The sequence below is a fragment of the Mastigoproctus giganteus genome, chromosome 10 (genome assembly GCF_048544385.1).
Source record: "Mastigoproctus giganteus isolate SK-2022 chromosome 10, ASM4854438v1, whole genome shotgun sequence".
NCBI classification, from domain to species: domain Eukaryota; kingdom Metazoa; phylum Arthropoda; class Arachnida; order Uropygi; family Thelyphonidae; genus Mastigoproctus; species Mastigoproctus giganteus.
In genome coordinates this window covers 123,300,377-123,327,158 of record NC_143584.1, presented here as the reverse complement: position 1 = coordinate 123,327,158, position 26,782 = coordinate 123,300,377, and the positions used below count along the sequence as shown (strand labels likewise).

General features: G+C 35.7%; 1 protein-coding gene across 1 annotated transcript in view; it reads left to right on the top strand.

Moving 5' to 3' along the window:
- Positions 1-230: 230 nt before the first annotated feature.
- The window catches only part of LOC150079264 (ATP-dependent translocase ABCB1-like), a 350,147-nt gene continuing 323,595 nt past the window's right edge, over positions 231-26,782 (top strand). Inside the window, exons 1-2 of the mRNA XM_090383010.1 lie at positions 231-371; positions 6,990-7,123. Coding sequence (XP_090239136.1) covers positions 231-371; positions 6,990-7,123 — 275 coding nt within the window. The remainder of the gene's footprint in view (positions 372-6,989; positions 7,124-26,782) is intronic.

Below are 26,782 nucleotides of genomic sequence, written 5' to 3'. Positions count from 1 at the left end.
CAGCTGACAAGGAAAGCTGTCAATATTACTTTATATACCTATATTATTAAAGTAAATCAGACAAAAGTATTAAATGATCTGTTATGGTAATTTGCAGTAATGAAGTATTTCTTTATGCTGGTCATTTATTAAAAGATTAATAGTACTTTTTATTAGTTGTACTTATAGCTGTTTTTTCTAAAACAGGAAGTATTTTAACATCAGTACTATCTACTTTGTTGACCTCTACTATGCCAACAGTATTTCCTGAACCACTTCAGCAGTCTTTATTTGATGATCTTTCTCCAGATGTCTTTGAAGAGTATATGAATTTATTTGCTTTGTATTATGTCTACATTGGTATTGCTGTATTTGTTGCTGCATTTTTGCAGGTAAGTTGAATAATAGTATTAATATTAATAATGGCAGATGGTGCAAGGAAGCATCCTTATACAGCAGGTCAATAAGGGGGGGGGGATCTACTCACATCATCTGTCCATCCCTTATAATAATTAGTTTAATCCTTCTCTAAATTTATTTACAAATAATGTAGTTTATGTAGTAGTTTAAAATGTAGTAGTTTAAAATAACCATATAAAGGTAGTTTAAAATAACCATAACACTAATATTATATCATCATCATATTTAGTCTTATTGCTAAATCTAAAAATATAAGAATGCCTTAGATTTATATACCTTATAGATTTATATTTATACCCACAAGATTTATATTGGCATGTTTGAGCCAACGGTGACTAGTATCTAATGTTTATCCTGTTTCAAGGTAGTAATATTGCTAAATACTAAATCATAATGTTCATGTTAAATAATGATACATGTATCTTCAAGTTTAAAAATAATAATAATAAATTTTTCAGATTTCTATTCAGAAACAAGTAATTGAAATTTTCACTATGTGGTTTAAAACATGCCAAATATTTCAATATTTATTTTGGAACAGCTAATGGTTGTTATTATTATTATTTTTAATATTTATTTTTATCTATATAAATATGATTTATATAATTTAAGTAGCTGTTAGAGAAGACACTATATAATTTTCAGATGTTTACATGTTTATTTAATTTCTTTATCATCAAATATTCACCTTCTGTTTCATATTTTGTTTTCTTAACTCTCAAGTAAGCATGGCAATGTTTAGCTACTTGTTTATTTTTTTGTGAGGGAATTGTTGAAGATTTACTGGTTATTTCCTCACCTCACCTTAAACTAATAATCTCTAAATCTCTTAAACCAATAATCTCTAAATGCCATTGAAAGTTGAAGTGTTTCTCTTTTGTAAGACTCTATAGAGGAAAATGGACCTTGAAGTATAATCTTATTCCTTGTTGTCAGAGATATCATCACTAAGAGTGATGATATCTCTGACTTGTGAACTAGTTATATATTTATATGAAAACAACTATCACCTGAAGAATTTTATGTTTTATGTATAATTAATTTAGTGTTTAATCAATGAAAACACTTTTCTTTGGCAGCTGTCCAAAAAAAAAAAAATAACACTTACATGAAAACTGAAATTGTGATAAAGTTTTATTGAGTGAGATAGGTGGAGGGAGGAAGGGAAAGAGGGGATTCTGTGAGGTGAATTTCATATGGTTTCAGATAAGCATAAATTGTTTGTTTTAGATAAAATAAATACAGTAATATCTAATTTTGATTAGATAGAGCAGACCCTCAAAAACCAAAGGCCAAAAAGATAGTCAAGCAACAATGGTATTATTATTGTTCCAGTATAAATAAAGTAGAAAAGAAAACAACTTTGTGCAGATTTTGTTATAGGGCTATGTGATTTAGTTAGTGCAGTTCAAGGCCTTTATAGTAAGAAATACCAAACATGTTTTGCAATCATTTTGCAATAATGCTTTCTGTCATTCAATTGTTTTAATTTTCATTCCTCATTTTAATAAATTTATGTTGGAAATTGTTTGTTCATTTATTAAAAATTGATATATAATATATCACAGCAATGATCAGTGATTTTATGTGCAGCTCCATCCACTTCATGAAAATGTTGTGTGTGTGTGCGCGCGCGCACGCGCACATGCTGATTTTCTTATGGTTACTAATGTACGATACCCTATGCTTGTTGAAAATACATACAGAAATTTCATGCTTACTGACTAATTGTTCTGGTGGGATGTCTGCAATTAAGTAACACCATATGTTATCCATATATCATACATCATAGCTGCGGTACTGGATATTATGTATGTTGCCATGCAGTGATTGGAGAAATGAATAAGCCATATGGTAGATGCACAAAAATTAAATGCTCTCGGTTCATGCATAATATTTCTTGCTTCTCTCTCTCTCTCTCTCTCTCTCTCTCTCTCCCCCCCCCTTTTTTTTTTTTTTTTGACTAATAGTAATTTCAGGTGTGTTATTACTATTTGCTAACACACCTGAAATGTAACATACTGTTTACATTAACTAACTTGTTTGTTATTAAACTCAACACTTATTGTGACCATTTAATTTTAGTTGCTTCTTTAGTGCCATGGTACACAGGTAAATAAAATGGAATTATAAAGAAGTGGAGCACTTTAACCTCCAAAGAATCAAAATCTCTCTTTCTTGTTAGGAATAATCACACATATTACAGTACCATATCATCATTGACTACTTGAATTGCTATTTCTAAAATAAAGCCAATTCACACACACATCACAACAAAGTGTTCTGATATGTGTGAATTTACTTCATTGATCCCATTGGATACATTTGATTCTCCACTACATTGTATAATGAAAATTTTCAATATTCACATCAATAGAATTGGCTGCTTGATCATCACCTTCAATGTGAATAATGTGTCCACAGTGTTCTTCCCATATATTGCTGTCAATTTTCAAATGGTTTTATAAATAATAATAATTCAGGCATTATTCAATTTAATGTTACTGGTAATGACATATCAGTTGATTTGTCCCCATATTAATCTTGTTGATTAAGATATGCATGGTATGCAGCTAGGTACAATATGCTGAAACCATAGGCTTTTACTAACTTGTAAATTATATGTTTATGTACTGCTTTATGCAACTTAATTAAGCTATGCAGAAGTCTTGTATGTGGGTAACATTAATCCTAGATTAATATATAATTTGGGTACTACTAAACTAGTAATGTACATAATGAGAAGGATTTGGCAGTACTATGTAATATGAAGTTTTCTCAACATTTGACAGACTGCTAGGACAGCTCGTTGGGTTCTGTTAATCATATATATGAACTTTTCCATTACAGATTAAGAGGTGGTTACTTCATTTTGTAAAGAAACCACTAGGCCACACCTTGTATATTGTATACAGGCTTGGAGACCCCACTTTAGGAAAGATGGGTATCTGCTGAAGAGAATTGTCTAAGAGCATAAAGGGGCATTGTTAATAAGAGAGAGAATAAGGCATCTGTGGGGTAACATGATCAAGGTCTTTAAGGCCTAGAAGGGTATAAACAAATTAAATGCCGAAGAAATTTTTATACTTAGTCACATGACATATACAAGAGAGCATAAATTTAAATTGAGGGAGATAATTGTAGACTAGATGTATGAAAATGTTCCTTTAGTCAGAGTGATTGACTAATGGAATAAACTTCTGCCTAGTGAGGGAAGATAACATTCATTACTTTATTTTATTTTTTAATATTTCATTTATTTAATTTATTTTTGTTATTCAATAATGCCAACTGTATAATGCCAACCTCCAGTCACTGTTGGCAGAACTAGAGGCAGCAAGGTTATTCCTTCTGCCTCTAGGCATCTATCCAGATGCCTCCTGGAATGTTTCCAACAGGTTTGGTTGTGCAGACTATTTTGTGTTGGCAGTCATCCTTCAAAAACCATTTTAAAGCTGTACCCTCTAAATGAAAAAAATACATGATTCATACTGCGTGATAGAAGAGATGGGGAGAATCTGGAACTTTGTTCTTGATATCAGACATGGTTTTTAACACTGCAAGATTCCATTAAGCAGTGGTGGTATTGCAACAGGTTATAAGACCCATCTATCACCTTATATCGCTTAGTATCTTAGAGACTTGGCCATTTCTCTGTGTGGTGAGGATGCCATACCTCACTTCTGCTAATGTCAGTTTATACATTGATGGTCACTTCATTAGAATTTGGCATTAGTAGAGGCATATGATGATATGATGTAAGAAAGCATGCTTAAATAGCATCACCCCAAAAAAAAAAAAAAAACCCTTTCCGTTTCACTTATCCATTCACTTTAAAAGTTTGTCTAGTTCACCCTTGAATTCATTTAAGCTGTCAACTTCTACAATGACAGATGGAACTTTGTTCAAGCAATCAATCACCCACTGGCTAAAGGCAAATTTCCACACATCTATTCTACACCCGTCATTCCTCAATTTGAATTTATGCCCCCTCAGGTGCAGAATCTGAGCAGGAGGAAGAATTCCATTAACATTGAGCCATTCTAGGCCTTATACACTTCGATCAGATCACCTCGCAGGTGACTTGTCTCGAGGCTCTGCAATTTGCAGAACTTAAGCCTTTCTTGATAATAATAACAACCCTTTATTCCACTCACTAATCTTGATGCCCTTCTCTGTACTCGTTCCAGCAGCTCTACATCTTTCCTAAAATGAGTCCTCCACATCTGTATGCAGTACTCAAGGTGTGGCCTAACCATTGCCTTATACAAGGGGATAATCACTTCCTCATCCCTGCTAGCAAAATTCCTATATGTCACTGAGAAGACCCAATGAACTACTCTTGTAGCCTGTCTACACTGCTCAGAAAACTTCATATGTGACTACACAATTATCCCCCAGTTCCACTACCCTGAGTGTAGTACTGCACAGTTGGTATGTCACTCTGGGATTACTGCTATCCATATGCAGTACTTTGCATATGTCAATGTTAAACTTCAGTTGCCATCTCTCATCCCATCTGCTCAACTCTTCTAGATCCTGTTGCAGCAGTGTACCATCCTTACTGTCATTAACAACAGTACCAGCCTTCGTATTGTCTGCAAACTTGGATATTAAGCCTGATATACCTTCATCAATATCATTGATAAATACAGAAAACGACCCCTGGTGAACTCCACTGATAATATTAGTCTGTGAAGAGCAATGTCCATTGATTACCACTCTCAGTCTTCTCCCACTCAAACATTCTTTTATCCATTTTAGCAACTTTCCCTTAATGCTATACTGCTCCAACTTGTACAGTAGTCTTCCATGTGCAACAGTATCAAAAGCTTTCATAAAATCCAAGTATATGATATCAAAATTAATTTTTGCATCCAATTCCTTTGTGACCACATCATAGTATCCAGTCAAATTGGTCAGACAAGACTTCCCCTTAATAAACCCATGCTGTGTCTGAACTATAACTGTAGTATTGTATAGATGATCCTGCAATGCTTCTTTAACCAGTAACTCCATTATTTCTCTGGAACAGAAGTTAAACTAATAGGTCTGTAATTACTTGTCACCTTTCAATCCCCTCTTTGTGAATTGGGGATATATTTGCACATATCTAGTCCATGGGGATCTCCCATGATCCAAGGATGCCCTCATAATCATGGCTAACCACCTGTTTATTTCCTTTGCTGTCTCCTTTAATATAACTGAATAGATCCCATCCACCCTGGGTGCCTTCCTTATGTTTAACTTCAGCAATTTCTTCTCCACTTTGCTCTCAGCTATTACAAAATTGTTTAACTCCTGTTAGAGTTTAATAAGCTTCTGGCCTCCACTTTCCTTCAGAATTCCTCAAGTGTGAATGTAGATGCAAAATACTTATTCAGTTTTTCTGCTACCTGAGCAGAATCCTCAACAATCGAATCATCAATATCAAGTGGACCAATCTGATTCATTCCTTTCCTTCTACAGGTTACATAAATAAAGAAGGCTTTACTGTTTTTCTTTGCATCCTTTGGCAAAGATTTCTCATAATCTGCCTTTGCTTACCTAACTTCCTTTGTCTTGATTACAGACTATATTATATCTACCATAGACATCTGTGTTTCCTGATAATTTATATGTGTCCCATGCATTTTTCTTCTCTGCCACGAGTCTCATTAGTTCATCTGACTTCCACTTAAGCCTAAACTTATTCTGGAAAAAAGTTTACTATCATTTCTGAAAAAATATCCATAACAGTCATCAGGGACCAGTAACCCTCTTTTTTATTAATTGACTCATAAAATTTCCCATGGAACAATAACCATTTTTTAGCCATTAGAATTCAATGCAGCTTTATCCTTTTTGTTACTTTGAAATTCTAATACTAAAGTACAAAATACTTTAATACTAAAATATATTTTATAAATAAATTCTATAGGACTTTTACTTTGTTGAATATGCAGGAATATAACCCTGCAATTGATAAGGTCCTACTTTATTTTGAATTGTTCCAAATTAGGATTTTGGATCCTTGTAATTACTACAGTTTGGTAAGTAGTACTTATCAAACTACATATAAGTACATGTTTTTTTTTTTTTGTTTTTTTGTTTTTTTTTGTGTGTGTGTACGTGTGTAGTCAGAGTTCATTTTGCTATATCTGTATAAAAATTAGTAGTGCATGTTACTACTTAATGGGCACACTAAATTTCATAAAATTCAATAAAAATTTATAAATTTTATGAATCTTTATAAGTCTCACTTTTCAGGAGATGAGGTATTCTAGTGCAAGGGTAAATATGATAAAATATCTAGTATATTTCTTTCAGTAATGCCACACTGGTGTGGCTCTCAAGATGTATTGGGCAGCCAGCAAGCTCTTTTGAGTCAAACACTCTTTACATTGGTCTATAACATACAGATAATGTACTTCCAGTACATTACCAGTATGTTATACTGGTTTCACTTACAGTACTTCCAGTACATTACCAGTATGTACTGGAAGTACATTACCTAAACGTTTTGTTTAAAAGAAATTTTTAAAATTTATAAACTCTTTATGAATACTAATAATTTTCAGTTTAATTTTTATGAATGATTTTGGACATAGGTAGCATGTTGGATGCTGGCTTGTGAAAGACAGTCTTATCGATTACGTCAAGAATTCTTCTATGAAGTACTTCACCAAGAAATTGCATGGTTTGACCAACATCAAAGTGGTGAACTTGCTATGAAATTAAATGAGTAAGTGCAATATTGTAAATTCTTTCAGAAATAGTTTTTCTGTAATTTTCAGAATTTATTAATTGTAAAAATTGATATAGTCATCAGATGATAATGTAATCTGTAAAAAGCATGTCAGACTTAGGCCTCATGTAGTTGGATAAAATATAGTATTCATTGTGTAAATAAGATTGAATTTGGAAAGTGGAGAAGAGAATGGTCGAAAATTTGATGAATAATGACATTACTGTATGATTTTTGTGAATATATTTAAGTTCTTTAGAGTCTTATAGTGTGTAACGTAACTTGTATTATTAGGCTGTGTAAGTATCCTGTTATATCTGTGTAATTTAGTATAAAAACACATATACTACATTACACAGTGTAGCATACAGAAACTTAACATAATTCTGACATACATAAACAAATGTTGGCTACACACTGAGAAGAATTTATGAATTTGTGCTAAAGAAAAGCTTGAAGCAAACTTTGAAGAATTTGCAAATTTCTGTAATCTTAATTTATATGATGCCATTCTATAATTATATTGAAACAGTGAGTTGAAATTTACCTCTTAAACTCCTGTAACCTCATTAATAGAGGTTTAGTATTTTGGAGTGTGTTGCCATGTAATGTTTTTAATTTTTTTCAGTAAACTCTCTTTTTTCTTTTCTTTTTTTTTTTTATTCTTTCATTTCATTATTTGTGCTCTTTACCAAGCTTAATCTGGTGCACAGTCAAATGTTGCCAAGTATTGAATTATTGTGTTGTTAGTACTGTAATGTTAGCTTAATATGAATAGCATGGAAGGTAGATAAAAAGCATTTATAAATCCTGAGTCAGTTTGGTCAGCTACGCTGGGTCAGTTCAACCCCGACAATATTTTAGCAATTTGTGCTTCGTCTACTCTGTCCACACACAACTGAAACTCATAATAGCTCATTTTGAAAATGTTTTCTTTGAATTCTCCAGTACAAATTCCAAAAATGTCTGTTAATTATTGCACAATTAGGAAAAATTCATGATTAAGTTAATCCTTATATGCACCTGTTGATTGCCCTAACTTTAGTGCTGCACTCTCTTCTCCAATCAGTAATACTATCTTTTGCACAATTGATTCATTACTGGAATCAAACTGTTGACATGCACACTTCACATTTCATTCAGTGAGCTCTCATGTTACTGGCAGACTGACGTCCAACTGCAGGTGTTTATCAAAGCATGCAGTTTTTATATTTGCATTTGCAATTTTAAAATCCATGCTGACGGGTCTAATGGGAGTTTTAATTTAAAAATTTAAAAACATGGATTTTTCAAAATTGTGTTCAGAAAAGATTGAGAAGAAAGGTGGCATAAAATCAATTTTGAATTATTTTTTACTGAATTTTCAAAGTTTTGTTCATCAAACTCAGGTTAATATTTGGATAGTACCAATAAATCATTGAAAAGAGTCATATATATTCCTTACTGCCTGTTTACAGTTCTGAAGAAACTTCATGGCAGTAATCCCCTTAAGTCTTCTAGTCTCAAACCACCTTTAACTTCCTTCTGGCCATAAGGCTTCACTTAATCCTGGCTTTCTGTTCCTCGGGTGCAAGACCTTACATTTAGTAGCAATAAACCTTAGCTTTTGTTTGATAGACCATATTTTTAACTGGTCCAAACAAATTTTTGAAGAAGCAAAGAAGTTTCTGGTTGTTCACCACCTTCTCAACTGTCAAATTATTAGTAAACTTTTACAGCTTTCACTACTCTACCAATAATATGAAAGAAGATTAAAAAAGAGGAGTCCCATCATTGATTGCCAAAGAATACCACTACCTTATATCTCCTGTTCTTGGACAGCTCATGTTCCATCTAGAGATCTTCCTGTTATCCCAACTCATTCTGATTGATATAAACTCTTGTGAGGAACCACATCAAAAACTTTACTCTGATTCACTCATGTGTCACCTTTTTAAGTATAACTTTATGTACACTGTCCATGCTTGGACGTTACTCTCATTTAGCATGAATGGATTTTGTAATTGACACTTCATATAGAAAATTATAGCACTTATAATATAAATGTACTAATAGCACTTCATTACTAGCTTTATAAATACTTAACTGAATACAAAAATAAACTAATCTACATCACTGTATGAATTCAAACTATATATTAACTACGGTTTAGTACATTAAATAAAAAAAAAATCTCAAAATTATTCCAAAAACTAACCTGCTATGAAGTTCTGAAACGCAGCCACTGTATACAATGAAGTGCAGCAATGTGCTATACATCTGCACTGGTTGATGTCCAACCAATCAATTGGTTGTACATTAATCTATTTATTCAATACAGCCCAGACTCCAATGAACAGAAATATGAATAGGCAAATCTGCACCTTGACTTAACTCTTTCTCTACCTCAGATGCACCCAGTATTGTCACACGAGATCAAATGTCCATTGCCTAGGACAGTGGTGTGCAAACTTATTCCACTTGCGACCCCCTATATTAAATATAAAATTGACGCGACCCCACAATGTAAACCCCAAGGGAGGATAACAAGATTTTTAGAGAAGAAAAATGGCATTTTATGAATTATGTACTAGAAAATTTTATTTGAGTACTGAGAAAGGAATAAAAAAATTGTTTCCTTTTTAATTTACATATTAAAATAATTGTTTAATATTTTTATTGATACAGCAAAAACAACAAATCAAATTCTTATTCTTCAATTAAGAGTACAAAACAATAAAAAATGAACAATTACAAAACAAAACAATTAATGAGAAGAATGAGCCTGGTTAACCAATAATATTTAGATGCAATATTTGAAATTGCTAATAAGTCATTGAAATGACTTATTAACAATTTCATCATCATCTTCTGGATCAAGTCTGGAATGCTGTTTTGTTTTTATAGCTGTTAATTTTGAGAAACAAACATCACATAAATATGTAGACCCAAAAAATACCTTTGTATTGCCATTTTCGATTATTTTAGATACTCATCTCGAAGAGAAAGCCAAAATTTTTCAAGTAGCCTTGAAACGAGCACGTAATGCTTCGTCAGATGACAGGTCAATGAGATCTTCCTTTTTGCTGAATGGTAATTTCGGGGCATGAAGAAATTTCAAAAGCAAAGGGATCATGAATCCAATACAACATTTTTTTCTGGAGATACATTATCGTTTGGAAAAATTCTTAATTAGCATTGTTAGGTGGGTGGCAATGGCATCCCTAAATTGTAAATGTGAATATTATTGCTATTAACAAAATCAGAAAAACATGGGAACATTTCAGTATTATTTTGCTCAAATTCAGTTTTCCAAAGGCTAAGTTTATTTTTGAAAGCATCTGAGTATTAATATACTTGTTCCCTGTCTTTGAAGACTTAAATTAAAATCATTAAGTTTTTCAAGGTAGCTTTTACAAGTTTTACATTAAGTTTTATAAGGTAGCTAAGTTTTCCAGGTCATTTTTTAATTGTAAACAATTGAGCAAGATTCTGATCTGTATCTGATAAAAAACAATAAAACTTCATGTTTGAGGCCAAAAAGATGTCGCCACACTTTACCACTGGGCAACTCACTTTCGTATATAAAAGAAGCGTTTCATAAGAAGATCCCATTTCATTTCAAAGTATAGTGAAAAGTCTGCTATTTAATCTTCTACTTTCAATAAAGTTGATCACACTTACTGCATATTTCAAAACTTCGTGCAAATCACTTTGCATTTCCTTTGCTACTAATAACTTCCTTATGTATAATGCAATGATTAAAAACTATATTTGGAGCAATTTCCTTTACTTTACCTTTTAAACCTTTATTTTCTGCAGCAATCAGTACAAATTGCAACACTGTTGTTCCACATTAGATTATTTGTTTGAAAGAAAATATTTATAACATAAAATCTTCTGGCCCGTCGTTCTTCCAAAGCTTTGCAAAGTAGAAAATCCTCCAAAATTTCCCCCTAGTAGCAGTATCCAACATATACAATAAGTTGAGCAAGGTGTGGATTCATATAACTGTATTTCAAAAATTGGACTTTTTCTCAATCAGTTTAATAAATTGATTGAGACAGAGGAATGGTTTTTAAATCGTTGTTTTACTTTTCTCCATGCATAATTGAAATAATTTTTATTTCAGCAAGGAGAATGCACTGAATTACGAAGCAGAATAAAGCTTGCGTGCAACCAGGACTGACGGAACATGGTAAGCCTGGTAAGCAGGGCATAGGGGCACCAACATCTGGGGATGCCGAAATAAAATTTTTTTATTATAATATTTAATAAAAGTATCTCAAGGGTGCCAAAAACCCTAGCGCTGCACCTGCATGCAACACACTTGCTATGTATATTTACTGCTACTGCACATTCACACCTCTGGCCTTTAGGCAATACAGTACATGCAATTTGAGAATTTGTGCTGTAGGAAGCACGAATTAACAGCTAAAGGGAAGGGATTATTGTAAGAGATTAATTAGTAGTACTGAGAAGTATCAATACATACGACACAGTGGGCAGTAGGGTTCATTCGTATCTCAGACTTAGTTCGAATAGCAAGATCTCTACAGCTGACTGGGCTAGCCGGGTGAGTAAAGTGCCTGCTTGGCAACCCAAAGGTCGTGGGTTCGAATCCCGCCTCGGGCTTGGATCAAAGTACTGAAAAAACCTTGGGAGGTGCATTATGGCCACAGAAGCCGATGCGCCAACAACTACAAAAAAAAAAAAAAAAAAAAAGGTCTCTACACTTACAGTATTAAAAAAAGTAATTTTAATAACAGATTTTTAGCTTTTATGTACACAAAAAATAAATTTATTTCAAAATTTCCGCGACTCCTTTAATTTATTATTATTATTATAATTAGCCATATGGTGCAAGGAAGCCTGAGGCTTTTGCTGCACGAGCCCAAAAAAAAATTTGAGTTACCCCTGAGAGAGAGAGAGAGAGAGAGAGAGAGAGAGAGAGAGAGAGAGAGAGAGAGAGAGAGAGAGAGCTATGCACCCGTCATGTCAACAAGGAACTGTTCAGGCAGGTGGACGGTTGGTAATGGTCTGGAGCTTGTTCAACTGGCACACTTTGGGACCTTTGGTACATCTAGTGCATCTCTAAACAGTTCAGGTTACATGTCCATCCTTGCAGACCATTTGCATCCCTTCATGGTCATAGCGCACCCACAGGGCAATGGACTCTTCCAGCAGGACAATGCGCCTCCCCACAGAGCCATGGTGACAACATGGTTCGAAGAGCATTTCACAGATTTTACCACCATGGAATGACTTCCCCATTCAGCAGACATGAACCCTGTGGAGCATCTTTGAGATGCTGGGGAAAGATCTGTTTGAGCTTTGGATCCTCCACCCATGAATGCAACGGAATTATGGACAGTGGTGCAGCAAGTGTGGATGGAAATACCCATGGAATGCTTTTGTGAATAGTGGACTCAGTGCCTCACAGTGTGACTGCCCTTATCCAGGTGAAAGGTGGGCCTACCCATTACTATTTAGGTATCCCATGATTTTTGTCCACAGTGTATATTATCAGTTTCTCTGAGAGTTGAGTCACCTCAAATTACAGCTTCTTGTAGGACCAGCACCACCTTCTTCTGGTGTTCTCTCTCTCTCTCTCTCTCTCTCTGCAGCAAGATGTGTGCGTAGCACACGCTTCTTGATTAGACCGGGGTTCGAGCCCATCGCCACCAAATACGGAGGATGCGGAAAGGTCAGGGAATGACCACCGCATATCCCGGAGCAATATGGCCTTAGTTGCTAATGCTCCTAAAAACCAAATAACAAACAAAACAAAACAAAGCAGCAAGATGTATGAGAGCAGGCCCTAGTATTAAGGTAGACATCTGACTGCCTGATGAGTCTCTTGATTTAATTTCTTCCAAGGCATTAATTCTCTTCTTCTGGCAGTCAATCTTGTCTAATAGAAGACTGCTTTGTGTTTAATTTCCTTTTTTTCTTTCTGCACTTGAGACACACACCACTGTGGCACTATTGCAAACTTCTGTTGTCCTGACTGTGGCAGGATAACATCTGATGCCACAGAGACCACAACAAAAACAACTGCAAAAACTGCTGTTAACCAGATCCTGGATGTCACTGTGTGCCCTGCAAAATTAAATTTAAGAAAGAAGAGGGTAAATGTGGCCACATGGAATGTAAAAAGTTTAAAAGAAAGAAAGATGGATATGGTCATCAATGAAATGGATAGGTATAAAATTGACATTTTAGGAGCAACCGAAGTTATGTGGACAGGACAAGATCATTTCAAAACTGGAAATGGGTTTTTGGTTGTTTTTTCTGGAAGTGACCAAGTCAAAGAACATGGTGTCGCTGTCATTTTGAATAAGGAATGTTCAAGGTCTCTTCTTGGATACAATCCTATTAATAGTAGAATGATGACAGTTAGACTTCAGAGCCAGCCAATAAATCTCACAGTTTTAGTTGCATATGCACCGACATCAACATCCACAGGTGAAAATATGGAAGTTTATTATGAAAATCTCCAATCAGCTCTTGATCTGGTCCCAAAAAAGGATGTTTTGATATTCATGGGTGATTTTAATGCAGAAGTAGTCAAGACAGTTTCTTGACTACTTCTGTTACATATGACAAGGCTGTCAAGACAGCCTTGTCATATGTAACACCTGCTTTCAGCAGCACCTGAGAAGGCTCTATACATGGAAATCTCCTGATCACAAAACAAGGAATCAGATTGATTACAACCTTACTGGCGCCTCTGTAGCCAGGTGGGAAGGAGCAGCAGTGCATAGCACACGCTTCTTGTTTAGACCGGGGTTCGAGCCCGTCACTACCAAATACGGAGGATGCGGAAAGGTCCGGGAATGACCACCGCATATCTCGGAGCAATATGGCCTTAGTTGCTAATGCTCCTAAAAAACCAAATAACAACAACAACAACAACAACCTTACTTAGCAAAGCAGGTGTTCTAGTGTAATCACAGCAAAAACACTTCCTGGAGCAGATTGTGGTAGTGATCATCAGCTACTCCACATCATTCTCAAACTGAAGCTGAAAAAGATCATGAATAAGGTTTTCCTTGGACGATTGGATGTAGAAAATATTCTAAACGATTATATATTTGAAACAGGCAATCATTTTCAAGGTCTATTAGAACTAGATGATGATATGCTGCCTAAGGAAATGTGCAAAAATAGAAAAAGCATTATTAAGGATTCGGCAAATAGATATATTAGGGAAAGGTCAAAAATCAGGAAGCTGTGGATTACAGAAGCCACTTTTAAACTTATTGAACAGTGAACTGCAAAAGCTCAGGGTGTACTAGGAAACAAAGAGTATTAGGAACTAAGCAACGTCATCAAGCGCTATTTAAGCCAAGACAAACAGGATTATATCAATTGAATACCACAACAAACAAAACAACACTAGGAAGATGTATGATGTGATTAAGTCATTAAGACAAAAGTTTGACCAAAACATAATGTAATGAAGGACTCCAAAGGGAAAATTTTAACAGAGGAGAACGCAATTAAAGGAAGGCGGAAAGAATACTGTGAGCAGCTCTTCTGAGCACCTGCTGACACTAATGATCTGCCATCCCCTTTTCAAGAGTGCGATCATGAACCACTTCCACTGACGGAAGAAGTCGAAAAAGCCATCAGAGAACTGACGTGTGTCAAGTCACCTGGAATTGATGAAATCCAAGTGGAATTAATTAAAGCTACAGGTGTGAAAGGCGCTGAGTTTTTTCATAAAATGATTGAAAATTTGGGAAACAGGATGGTGTCCATCAGATTGGAAGAAATCAATTTTCATTCCCTTACCAAAAAAAAAAAGGAGATCTGAAAATTTGCTCAAATTACAGGACTATTAGCCTAATTTCTCATGCTAGCAAGATTCTTCTTAAAATCATATTAAACAGAATCTCAAGAAAACTTGAAGAATAAATGCCAGAAGAGCAAGCAGGTTTCAGAAGGGGCAGAGGAGCCAGAGATCAGATCTTAAGTCTATGACTAATTATTGAAAAAATGCAAAGAATTCAATGTTCCAATTGTTTTGTGTTTTATAGATTATGCAAAAGCATTTGATTGTGTTCAACATGAGAAACTATGGGAAACGATGACTAATATGGGTTTTCCAATCCACATAATTCAGCTGATTAAGCTATTATACCAGGAACAGGAAGCAACTGTAAGAACCAACATGAGAAACACAGACTTTTTCACAATAGGTAACGGTGTCAGGCAGGGCTGTATTTTGTCACCTCACCTTTTTAATCTTTATGCCAAAGATATCATGCGTGAGGCTTTGGAAAATTTAGAGACAGGCATCAAAATTGAAGGACTGAAGATAAACAACCTTTGTTATGCAGATGATACTGTGCTAATTTGCAATTCTAAGGATCATCTTAAAGAAACTTGAGGAGAGTATGTGAAACAAGTAAGAAAAAAGGATTGTTTCTGAATGTGTGTAAAACTAAAATTACGGTGATTGGTGATAATCTTGGTTCCAGTAAAGTGAAGGTTAATGGGCAAGATATTACAGTGGTACCTTGGTTTGCGAGCATAATTCGTTCCGGAAACGTGCTCGTAATCCAAAGCACTCGTATATCAAAGCGAATTTCCCCATAAGAAATAATGGAAACTCAGATGATTTGTTCCAAAACTCAAAAATATTCACATACTGTAAAAATGATTAATACAAAATACATACATACATACCTTTTTATATTTTTAAAAGCAATCGAATTTATTAATTATTGGGTAGAACGACTTTCACTGTCACTAACGGAATCACTACTATCTGTTGACTTTTTCTTTTTGTGCGACTTTAACAAAGAACCTCTCCAATGACACTTGCTTTTGCCTCCTTTTGAGGATTTCGCGGAAATATGACATTGCATTGTCGTTAAACAGATTCATCGCTTGCACTGCCACAGCCTTATTCGGGTGGTGTTTTTCTACAAAATTTTGCACTGTTTCCCACATTTTACACACCTCCCTAATCTCATTTGAAGAGAGGGATGTCTCCATTTTTTTCTCCTCCTCCTCAGACGAGATCTCCTCCATCACCCCTTGCTGTTGCTCGCGATGCAGATCCATCAGTTCGTCGGTGGTAAACTCCTGGTCATATTCCTCCACCAGCTCTTGAATGTCGTCGTTATTCACCTCCAGTCCCATGGTCGTCCCCAAGGACACAATTTCATCGACAACTGGCAGCTCCTGTTCATGAGCAAACCCCTCAACGCAATCAGACCACAGTTTTTTCCAAGCAGAATTGAGGGTTCTCTTGGTGACCCCATCCCAGGCTTTATCGATGATTTTGAGGCAGTTTACGATGTGGAAATGATTTTTCCAAAACTCTCGGAGGGTAAGGTTAGTTTCTTCGGTCACCTCGAAGCATCGCTGAAATAGTGCCTTGATGTAAAGCTTTTTAAAGTTTGAAATGACCTGCTGATCCATGGGCTGGAGTAATGGAGTGGTGTTGGGAGGAAGGAACTGGACCTTAATGAATTCGAATTCTTCCAGTAAGTCGTTCTCAAGGTCTGGAGGATGAGCAGGAGCATTATCCATAACCAGCAAGACTTTGAGTGGCAGTTTTTTTTCTAAAAGGTATTTCTTCACTGCAGGACCGAAGACCTCATTGATCCACTCAACGAACAAGATACGGGTGACCCAAGCCTTGCTGTTGGACCTCCACATAACATTTAACTGGCTCTTCTGCACCTTGCATTTCTTGAAGGCTCGTGGATTCTCAGAATGATACACGAGCAGGGGCTTGACTTTGAAATCACCGCTTGCATTAGCGCACAGCAAGAGGGTAAGACGGTCTTTCATGGGCTTGTGACCGAGCATTGCATTCTCTTCTGCTGTAATGTAGGTCCTCTTTGGCATCTTTTTCCAAAAAAGCCCCGTTTCATCGCAATTAAAAACTTGCTGCGGCAGGTAACACTCGGAAACCATGAGCTTCTGGAACTCGGCAACGAACGCCTCGGCAACGAACTCTGCGTCCGAACTCGCAGCCTCTCCGTGCCTCACAACACTATGGATGCCACTTCTCCTCTTAAAGTTATCAAACCATCCCCTGCTCGCCTTGAAGCCTTCTTCGTTTTCTGAAGACGTACCTGGCTGTTTACTGACGAGGTCGGCGTACAAGGCCTTTCCCTTCTCACAGATCAAGTTCTCGGTCACAGTATCACCTGCTAGTTGCTTCTCATTTATCCACACCAAAAGCAACTTTTCAACATCTTCCAGAATACGTGGCCGTTGCTTTGATATTCTCGTGACTCCTTTTGCTACATCTAGTCCCCTTAGTTCTTCTTTCTTCTTTAATATGGTGCAAATTGTTGACGTAGACTTCTTATAAAATCTTGCGATGGCGGCCACTTTCATACCTTGTTCGTGCTTCTCGATGATTTCCTTCTTAATTTCTACCGTAATCATCTCCTTCTTCTTACCGCCTTCCTTTTCAACCCTCTTCTTCATTGGGGCCATTTTCGTAGTGTACAGTTAATAAATAACAGTCACTAAATTTGAACACAAAAAAAAAAAAAATTGCTTTACGCACATACACGTGGTCACAACGCTAGCACGAATGTTCACTACAATGTTGACTGTATACGAATGAGGTATGCCGACTGAGACCGAACATGCGAGACGATTAACCACAATCCCGAGCAGCACGTGATCACGTGACGCTCGGTAGGCAATTTTTAGGAAATAAAGCACAATTACAAAATGAGGAGGCACCCTTGATACACATAAACAAAGCTGCGCCCGTGTAGCAACTGAATAAACAACACCATAAAGGCAGAGATACACTATTAACACCTCACATTTTCCTAAAGCACATTTCAAGGGGTTATTACAATAAAACAATAAAAACAATTTCCAGTTGCGTTTCTGCTAGTGGAATCTGTTATAAACTGGTAGTAAACTCGGTCTAATTGCATTTGCGATTACTGTATACCGATAGCTGGAATTGTGTTGGTTTTAACGTTATTATGGTGAAATGTGTTTCCCCTTCACTGATATAAAACACATAAATACCTTTTCGGAATCTTCTCTTCATTCCCATCGTGTTGCGTTCATTTGGGGTGATTCTGCGTTCGACTGCCATTTCTTGTAAACACAAAGGCGAATCGTGCATAAGCGAATTCGGTTCGTGTTATATAAGATATCGTTCCTCTATTTATAAATCGTGTATGATCGAATTCGTGTAGTGTAAACACGTGTTATACGAGGACTGACTGTACTCGTATTGCAAGACCTCGCTCGTTTATCAAGTTAAAATTTATTAAAAATTTTTGCTCGTCTTGCAAAACACTCGCAGACCAAGTTACTCGTAATCCAAGGTACCACTGTATTATTATTATTTTTTTTTTTATTATTATTATTATTATCAGCCATATGTTGCAAGGAAGCCTGAGGCTTATGCTGCACCGGCCAAAAAAAAAAAAAAAAAAAAAAATTCCGAGTTACCCTGAGAGAGAGAGAGAGAGAAGTGGAAAGGAATCATCAAGAAAGTTGAAGAATGATGATATCCAACTCAGGCCCCTGGGTGTGCCAAGTCCATACTCACCAGATGTGAACCCCTGGGGCAAATATTGAAGAAGTTGATGAATTTGATTACTTAAGGTCAAGAATAAATAAAAATAGTGACTGCTCAAACGATGTAAAGAGACGACAGGCAATTGCTAAAACATTGGTCACTGAGCTGACAAATGGAGAGATCAAGATCTGCCCCTAAGGACGAAACTGAGAATCATTGATTTGTTGACAGGAAGAAAATTGAAACATTTGAAATGTAGTATTACAGGAGAAAACTGGGTATTTCTTACTTGGATTGAAGAATAAATGAGTGGGTATCGAATAAAATTGGCAGGCTTAAAATCCTTCTTCATAGCATCAACAAAAGAAAACTCAAGTTTTTTGGTCATATGGTAAAAAGGGAAAACTTTACATTGAAGAATATAATGGAAGGAAAAATCAAGGGGAAGAGGTGCAGAGGAAGACCTGCAACTAGGTGGAAGGATGGGATCAGAGAACTTCTGATCCCATCCTTCCACTTGACACTTTACGATGCTGCTCTTGGAGAAGCACATGATTGATGCAGTTGGAGGATTTTTTGGTGGCCACAACAGCTCCTCAGGGAGCTCTAATGTAATAGTCAAAAGTACTAATGAAATGCAGTTTGTATCAATTTATAAAAGACATATACCGTTGACTTCTGCTGGCATTGTATCGATAGTAGCGTTCGAATTCTGCCACCATTGTATCGATAGTAGCATTTGAATTCTGCCGCCATTGTTTCATATCGATATAGCAGATAATGGAAGTGTCTATGTAACTTGTAGCAGTGTAATCGGTATCAGCAGAGGATTATAAACTATTAATTAATTAATAAAATATAAATAAAATATAAATTATAGCACTACTTATGTATTTTAATAATTTAACTTTTCACATAGATTATAACGTATATGGCAGTAATATTCATAGAGCTTTTAGAACCAGTGATTTGGTATATATATAATATTACAAATAGCCAGTGTGAGAATTCGAACCATGTAGGTGGTAGTAGATAGTTAAATTATTATCTATTATAACTATATAGGCGCCTCCGTAGCCAGGTGGGAAGGAGCAGCAGTGCGTAGCACACGCTTCTTGATTAGACCGGGGTTCGAGCCCGTCACCACCAAATACAGAGGATGCGGAAAGGTCACGAAATGACCACCGCATATCCCGGAGCAATATGGCCTTAGTTGCTAATGCTCCTAAAAACCAAATAACAAACAAACAAACATAACTATATAGATTTTACAAATGTAACATTTTAACTTAATACATATAACTTAAACTTTATAGGAGATACGAAATTCATATAACGTTAACTCGGTAGGAGGTAAACTCAATACTGAAATATATATATATATATATATATGTATGTATGTATTTATATTCAAGTGGTTTGTAAGCTATTATTCTTATTGTAATTGTTCTCAAATACTTGCCTATCTTGTGCAGGCTGCAAAGATAAAGCAGTACGTAATTTTTTTTTTTTTTTTTTTTTGTATTGACATTTCTAAGTGTGGGTAGTTTCCATCCGTATTCCATGTCTGGCTGTACAGCTAGTGGGAAGTGAAGTTAGGTAAGTACTTAGGACAGCAATAGACACTCCTGCCCTCGTATTGCACTAAAGCTCAGAATGTTGAAAAGATTTAAGGGGAAGGATAGCAAATAGAATATGATTGTAGAAAATACATCTGGGTTTGTATTTTCTACAAATAGAAAATACATAGGGAATCTGGGTTTGCAAGTTCCCATCCGTATTAGTAACGGCCCTGAATTAGGTAGGTATTCACAATTTGGAAAGTTTTTTTTTATGTCTAAAAAATTTCAAAAATTTGAAATTTTGTCAAAATTTTTTTATGTCTACTCTTAATTTTGAAATGACCATCAACTATTAACAATAATAGCCTCACTAGCCTTAATAACTCAATTCTTTGCAATTTTAAAATATTGACCATCAAATTTACGTTCTGAATAGTATTTACCATAATAGCCTCACTAGCATTAAGAACTCAATTTTTTATTAAAATCTAAAATTTAAAATATTCACTATAAAACTAACATTCTGATTAGTTTTATAATAATAAACTTACTAGCTTTAAGAACTTCATGTTTTTTTATACAATTTACTGTCAAACTAATGTTTTGAATAGTTTTATATTCCTAGACTTTAGGAATATAAAAGGAATATATTAATTCTTAAATACTAGCTTTAAGAATTAAATTTTTTAAAAATTTTAATTTTACAATATTAACCATCAAATTTGCTTTCTGAATAGTTTTTGACAAAAATAGACTCACTAGCCTTACGGATTAAATTTTTATATGTTAAATTTAAAGTTTAAAATATTAATCATCATGCTTACTTTCTGAGTAGTTTTACAATTAAATAGGCTCACTAACCTTAACAACTGAATTTTAAATTTTAAAACAACGATTCAACTTATGTTTTTAAAAGTTTTACCTAAAAATTAGAGATTAGTAGGTAACTGGCAGATATATGCTAAACGGTATCTCTTCAGGATGCTATGCCGTTTCACTATTACAGTACATGTACTGAAATAGTACATATATGCTGCCATTAACGTTTCAATAGTTTTCTGTCCATTTTTTTTTTTTAATTAATATTTTTTATTAAATATTAGTGTTAGGGCCAAAAGTTTGCAAATGTGGATTAATTTTATGTACAGGAAACTGTGGCATCTATGTTAGGTTACCTATTCTTTAAAGTTATTGACGGTAGCTGCCATTAAATTTAAGGCCAAGGCCAATTATCAAGTTATCTTCCTGCAAGGACTTACCCATCTGCTCTGAGGCAGCACGAACCACAAAATGAGAATGATTGTTAGAGTTTGCCACCCTAGTCTAGGGCAAAGGTGGCGACCTCTCATGGTCCAAGATCTATCAATGTGGTAACGGTCCTCTACAATAATGTTTGCAAAATAGCAGAACCAAGCAAAAAAAAAAAATTTTAAGTTGAAACTAGTTATAAAAAAGCCACACGAAGCTGCCCTTCTGGAGGGTGTCCTCTTTTACATACTAGAGGGATTTTACAGTCCATGTAAGCAGAGATTAACTTTATTTACAAAAATATATACACCATATACAAAATGGTTCTGTCAAAGTTTGCTATTCTACCCATATTGTGTCATTTTAATTACTTTATTTAAGTTTTTATCTATGAACCTGTATGGAATATTGTTCTTAATAAGCTTATCTTTTAAAGTTCTGAGTGCTTCCATTTTAAGTCTACTGTTATTGCAAATTCTGATTATTCTTTTGACCTGTGAGGTAATTATATTTCTTTGAATTTTAATAGGTATGTTTGAACTCCAATGGCTAAGGTGTATTGTTTCGAAATTATATTCTTGTCTTTTATCGTAAATTCCTATTTCTATCTGGTTAACCACCTTAATATTAATATTTAGGTCTAGAAATGTTACCTTAGTGTTTGTTTTTGTTAAGGTTAGATCATTAGGATAGATATCCTTTTTGACCTCTTCTAAGTTGCTGTCAAAGGAAATCATGTGCTCTTAAGGCTAGTGAGGCTATTATTGTTAATAGTTGATGGTCATTTCAAAATTAAGAGTAGACATAAAAAAAATTTTGGATACACAAAGAGACAAAGATAACTTTTTCCAAATTGCGAATACCTACCTAATCCAGGGCCTTTACTAATACGGAACTTGCAAACCCAGATTCCCTGAGCACTAACTGTATTTTCTACAATCATATTCTATTTGCTATCCTTCCCCTTAAATCCTTAAATCTTTTCAACACTCTGAGCTATTAGTGCAATACAAGGGCAGGAATGTCTATTGCTATCCTAAATACTTACCTAACTTCATCTCCCACTAGCTGTACAGCCAGACATTTAATATGGCTGGAAACTACCCACATTTAGAAATGTCAATACAAAAAAAAAAAAAAAAAAAAAATATATATATATATATATATATATATAGTGTTATTACTGCATTGGGATATAAGTTTAGTGTAATATTTTTAATTGTGTTGAAATTGAATCGAAACCATGCCTCAGAGCAGCAAAGCAAAAGGTTCAAGGTAGAGGGAGTACTGTGGCTCAGGAGAGAACTGAGACAGGTGGTTGTCTTCTGAATCACAGCCTTTTGAAATGTACTGCCTGTTTGATGTTTGTGGACAAACACAATGTCTTTGTGTTCACTTGATGTAAGGAGTATGAAGAAGTTAAGTGCCAACTCAGCATTATGGGCCTTTATGAGAGCTTGAAGAACAGAATTAGATGCCCTCAAAGGACTTAAATTGGGGGACCCATCAAGCTGTCAGCTGCCCACATCAATGCCAGAGCTTCACTTGACCATCAGGCAACACAGTGGCAATCCTGAGGCAACATGCATTGGTCCCACAGAAACTAGTTGTTGTCGGTGACTCAGTTGTCAGGGAAATGGGGAATATATTGTGCAAAAAGGAGGGGTGGAACAGGACCAGGGTATGTCAGCCAGAGGCAAAAGTTGATGATGTTGTTGAAAAGATACCATCTTTAAGGACACAAAAGGCGATATTGTTATACATATTGGCACTAATGACATTAAGAGTAGGAGAACGGCAGAACTACTTAACAAGTACAGGTCAATGTTGAAAAAAAGCAACAAGTTAGGGTTGAATTTGAAAGTGTCTACAATTCTGCTCAGATACGATAAGAGGGAATATATGATGAGAACCTTGCCAATCAATTCGGCCCTGAAGAGATTGTGCAAGGCTCATGTGTTAGAATTTTTCTAGTGTAGTCTGTGCTTGTTAGCAGGAGGACTGCTTTTACAAGGAAGGGATACACTTAAATAGAAAGGGTGCAAGAATATTTGCTGATGCTATTGAGGAGTGTAAGGTGGGTTAGAAAACTGCTAGCCTGGGAGGTACACTCACTGATAGATTAACAGTAGCCACTGGCAGAGGTGAAAGTGAATCTTCCATTGCTTCTATTGGAATGAACAGCAGCCTGGAAAACAAGGTGCTATGGATTTCAGGGACTTCTGGGAGTCATCATAGAACAAGTAAATACATGGGCTGTGTTAGGGTGGTAGCTAAGAATAAGAACAGGTGCATATATTCTTGCATATACACCAATGCTAGGAGTTTAGTAAATAAATTTGATGAATTTGAGGTGATGGTCAAAATATCAAAGGCACATATTGTTGGAATATCAAGACATGGTGACACACAGATATAAGGAATGCAGAATTGGAATTTGGGGAGTACAGTGTCTATAGGAAGGTAGGAGGGGTTAGGCTGTTAGTTAAGAAACACAAAATCTAAGGAAGTGCATCCAGTTGACATGATTGGACAGTGCAATGTTTAACCAGTTTGGTGTGACATAAACTCTGGGAAAGGGAAATTGAGATTAGAAGTGTGTCATAGGCCTAATGACTCTGATGAGTATAATGAAAAACTGTACAGAGAAATAGAGTGGGCCAGTAAATCAGATTGTGTTATAATAGGGGATATTAACTTCCCAGATAATGACTGGAACTTGTGGGTTGATCAATTGCATACTAGCAAGGCTTTTGTGGATTTATTGGATGATTGTTTTCTGTGGCAGTATGTTCAAGAGGCAACCAGAGGGAGTAATACTCTTGATCTGATTATCTGTAGTAATTCTTCATGGATTAAGAATCTGCAGACACAGGAACCACTAGGTGGCAGTGATCACAGTGTGCTGATGTGGGATTTACTCAAAGATTTAAATACCATCAGGGGTAAAGTAATGGGTTTTTGCTTTTGTAAAGGTGACTATGGTGGTCTGAGACAGTGGTCTCAGCATTCAAAGAATTAATCTTGGAAGCTACTAGACTTTTCATACCAACTTAGAAATTTTTTTCAATGTTTAAGCTTAAATGGATGTCACATGAACTAATGAGATGCATTGCATAGAAGAAAAGTGCATGAGATGCATAGAAATTATCAGGTTACACAGAAGCCTACGGAAGATATAAGCTGGTCTATAATCAAGTCACTAAGGAGGTTAGGCAGGTAAAGGCAGATTATAAGACATCTTTGGCAAAGGATGCAAAGAAAAAAAGAATTCTTTACTTATGTAAAGTCTAGAAGGAAGGGGATGAATTAGATTGGTCCACTTGATATCGATGGTTTGATTGTTGAGGATCCAGGTAGCTAACAAACTGAATGAGTATTTCACATCTACATTCAGGTGTTATTCAGGGAGGGAAATGCCATGAGTTTATCAAACTTTGGAAGGGAGCTAAACAATTTTGTAACAACTGAGAGCAAAGTAGAGGAGAAATTGTTTAGTTAAACATAAGAAAGGCATCTTTCTTTTCATAGATGGGATCTATCCAGTTATATTAAAGGAGGCAGCAAAGGAATTAAGCAAACCCTTTGCCATTATTATTAGAGCTTCCTTGGACCTGTGGAGGTCCTCATGGACTGGAGATGTGAAAATGCGACCCCAATTCACAAAAGAAGTTCTGAGAATGATACAAGTTATTACAAACCTGTTAGTTTAACTTCTGTTCCTAGGAAATTAATGGAGGCACTGGTTAAAGAAGCACTGCAGGATCATCTAGACAGGGCTCCAGTTATAGTTCAGACACAGCATGGGTTTGTTAAGGGAAGGTCTTGTCTGACAGATTTGATTGGATACTATGATGTGGTCACAAAGGAACTGGATGCAATAAAAATAATTTTAATATCATATACTTGGATTTTACGAAAGCTTTTGATACTGTTGGCTCTGGAACTACCGTACAAATTGGAGTTACTGCCCCTGGAACTACTGTACAATTTGGAGCAGTATGACATTAAGGGCAAATGGCTGCTATGGATTAAGGGATGATTGAGTAGAAGAAGACAGAGAGTAGTAATCAATAGATACTGCTCTTTGTGTACTAATGTTAATAGTGATGTCCCCACTGGGTCTGTGTTGGGTCCATTGTTGTTTTCTGTATTTATTAATGATATTAATCAAGTTATATTAGGCTTAATGTCCAATTTTGCAGATGATACAAAGGTTCGCATGGTTGTTAATGACACTAATGATGGTAAGCTACTGCAACAGGATCTAGAAATTTTGAATAGATGAGCTGAGAGTTGGCAACTGAAGTTTAACGTTCACAAATGTAAAGTGCTGCATATGCATAGCAGTAACCCCAGAGTAATGCATCAACTGTGTGGCAATACACTCAGTGTGGTAGACAATGAAAATGACTAGGGATAATTGTGCAGTCAGATATGAAATTTTCTGAGCAATTCAGACAGTCTGCAAGAGTAGTTCACAGTGTATTGTCAATGATTTACAGGAATTTTGCAAGAAAGCAAGCTTATATAGCATTAGCCATATGAGCTTGCATAATATGGCTAATAAAAAAAAAACCCTTCCCATTTCACCCATCCATTCACTGCAAAAGTTTGTCTAGTTCAGCCTTAAATTTATTTAAGCTATCAACTTCCAAGTTGTGGAAGTTGATAGCTTAAATTCAAATTGTCTTTCCTCAATTTGAATCTATGCCCCCTCTGGTTCTTTGTTTGAGCAAACGGAAGTATCCCATCAGCATTGAGTCTGCTCAAACCATTCAAGGCCTTATACACTCCAGTCAGATCACCTCACAGGTGCCTCATCTCCGAACTCTGCAATTTGCAGAACTTAAACTTTTCTTGGTAACTGCAACCCTTTGTTCCACTTACTGATCTTGTTGCATTTCTCTGTACTCTTCTAGTAACTCAACATCTTTCCTAAAATGAGGCCACCAGACCTGTATGCTGTACTCAAGGTGCGGCCTGACCATTGCCTATAGCAGGGGATAATCCCCTCCTTATCCCTGCTAGCAAAATTCCTATATATCATTGACAAGACCCTATGAGCTACTTTTGCAGCCTTTTTTCACTGCTCAGAAAACTTCATACCTGACTACACAATTACCCCCAGTTCTTTTTCATTTTTTACCACCCTGCATGTAGTACCACACAGTTGGTATGTTACTCTGGGGTTACTGCTACCCATATGCAGCAATTTGCATTTTTCAATGTTAAACTTCATTTTCCACCTCTTAGTCCATCTGCTCAACTTTTCCAGATCCTGTTGCAGTCGCATCCTGTCCTAACTCTCCTTAACAACCCTATCAACCTTCATATTGT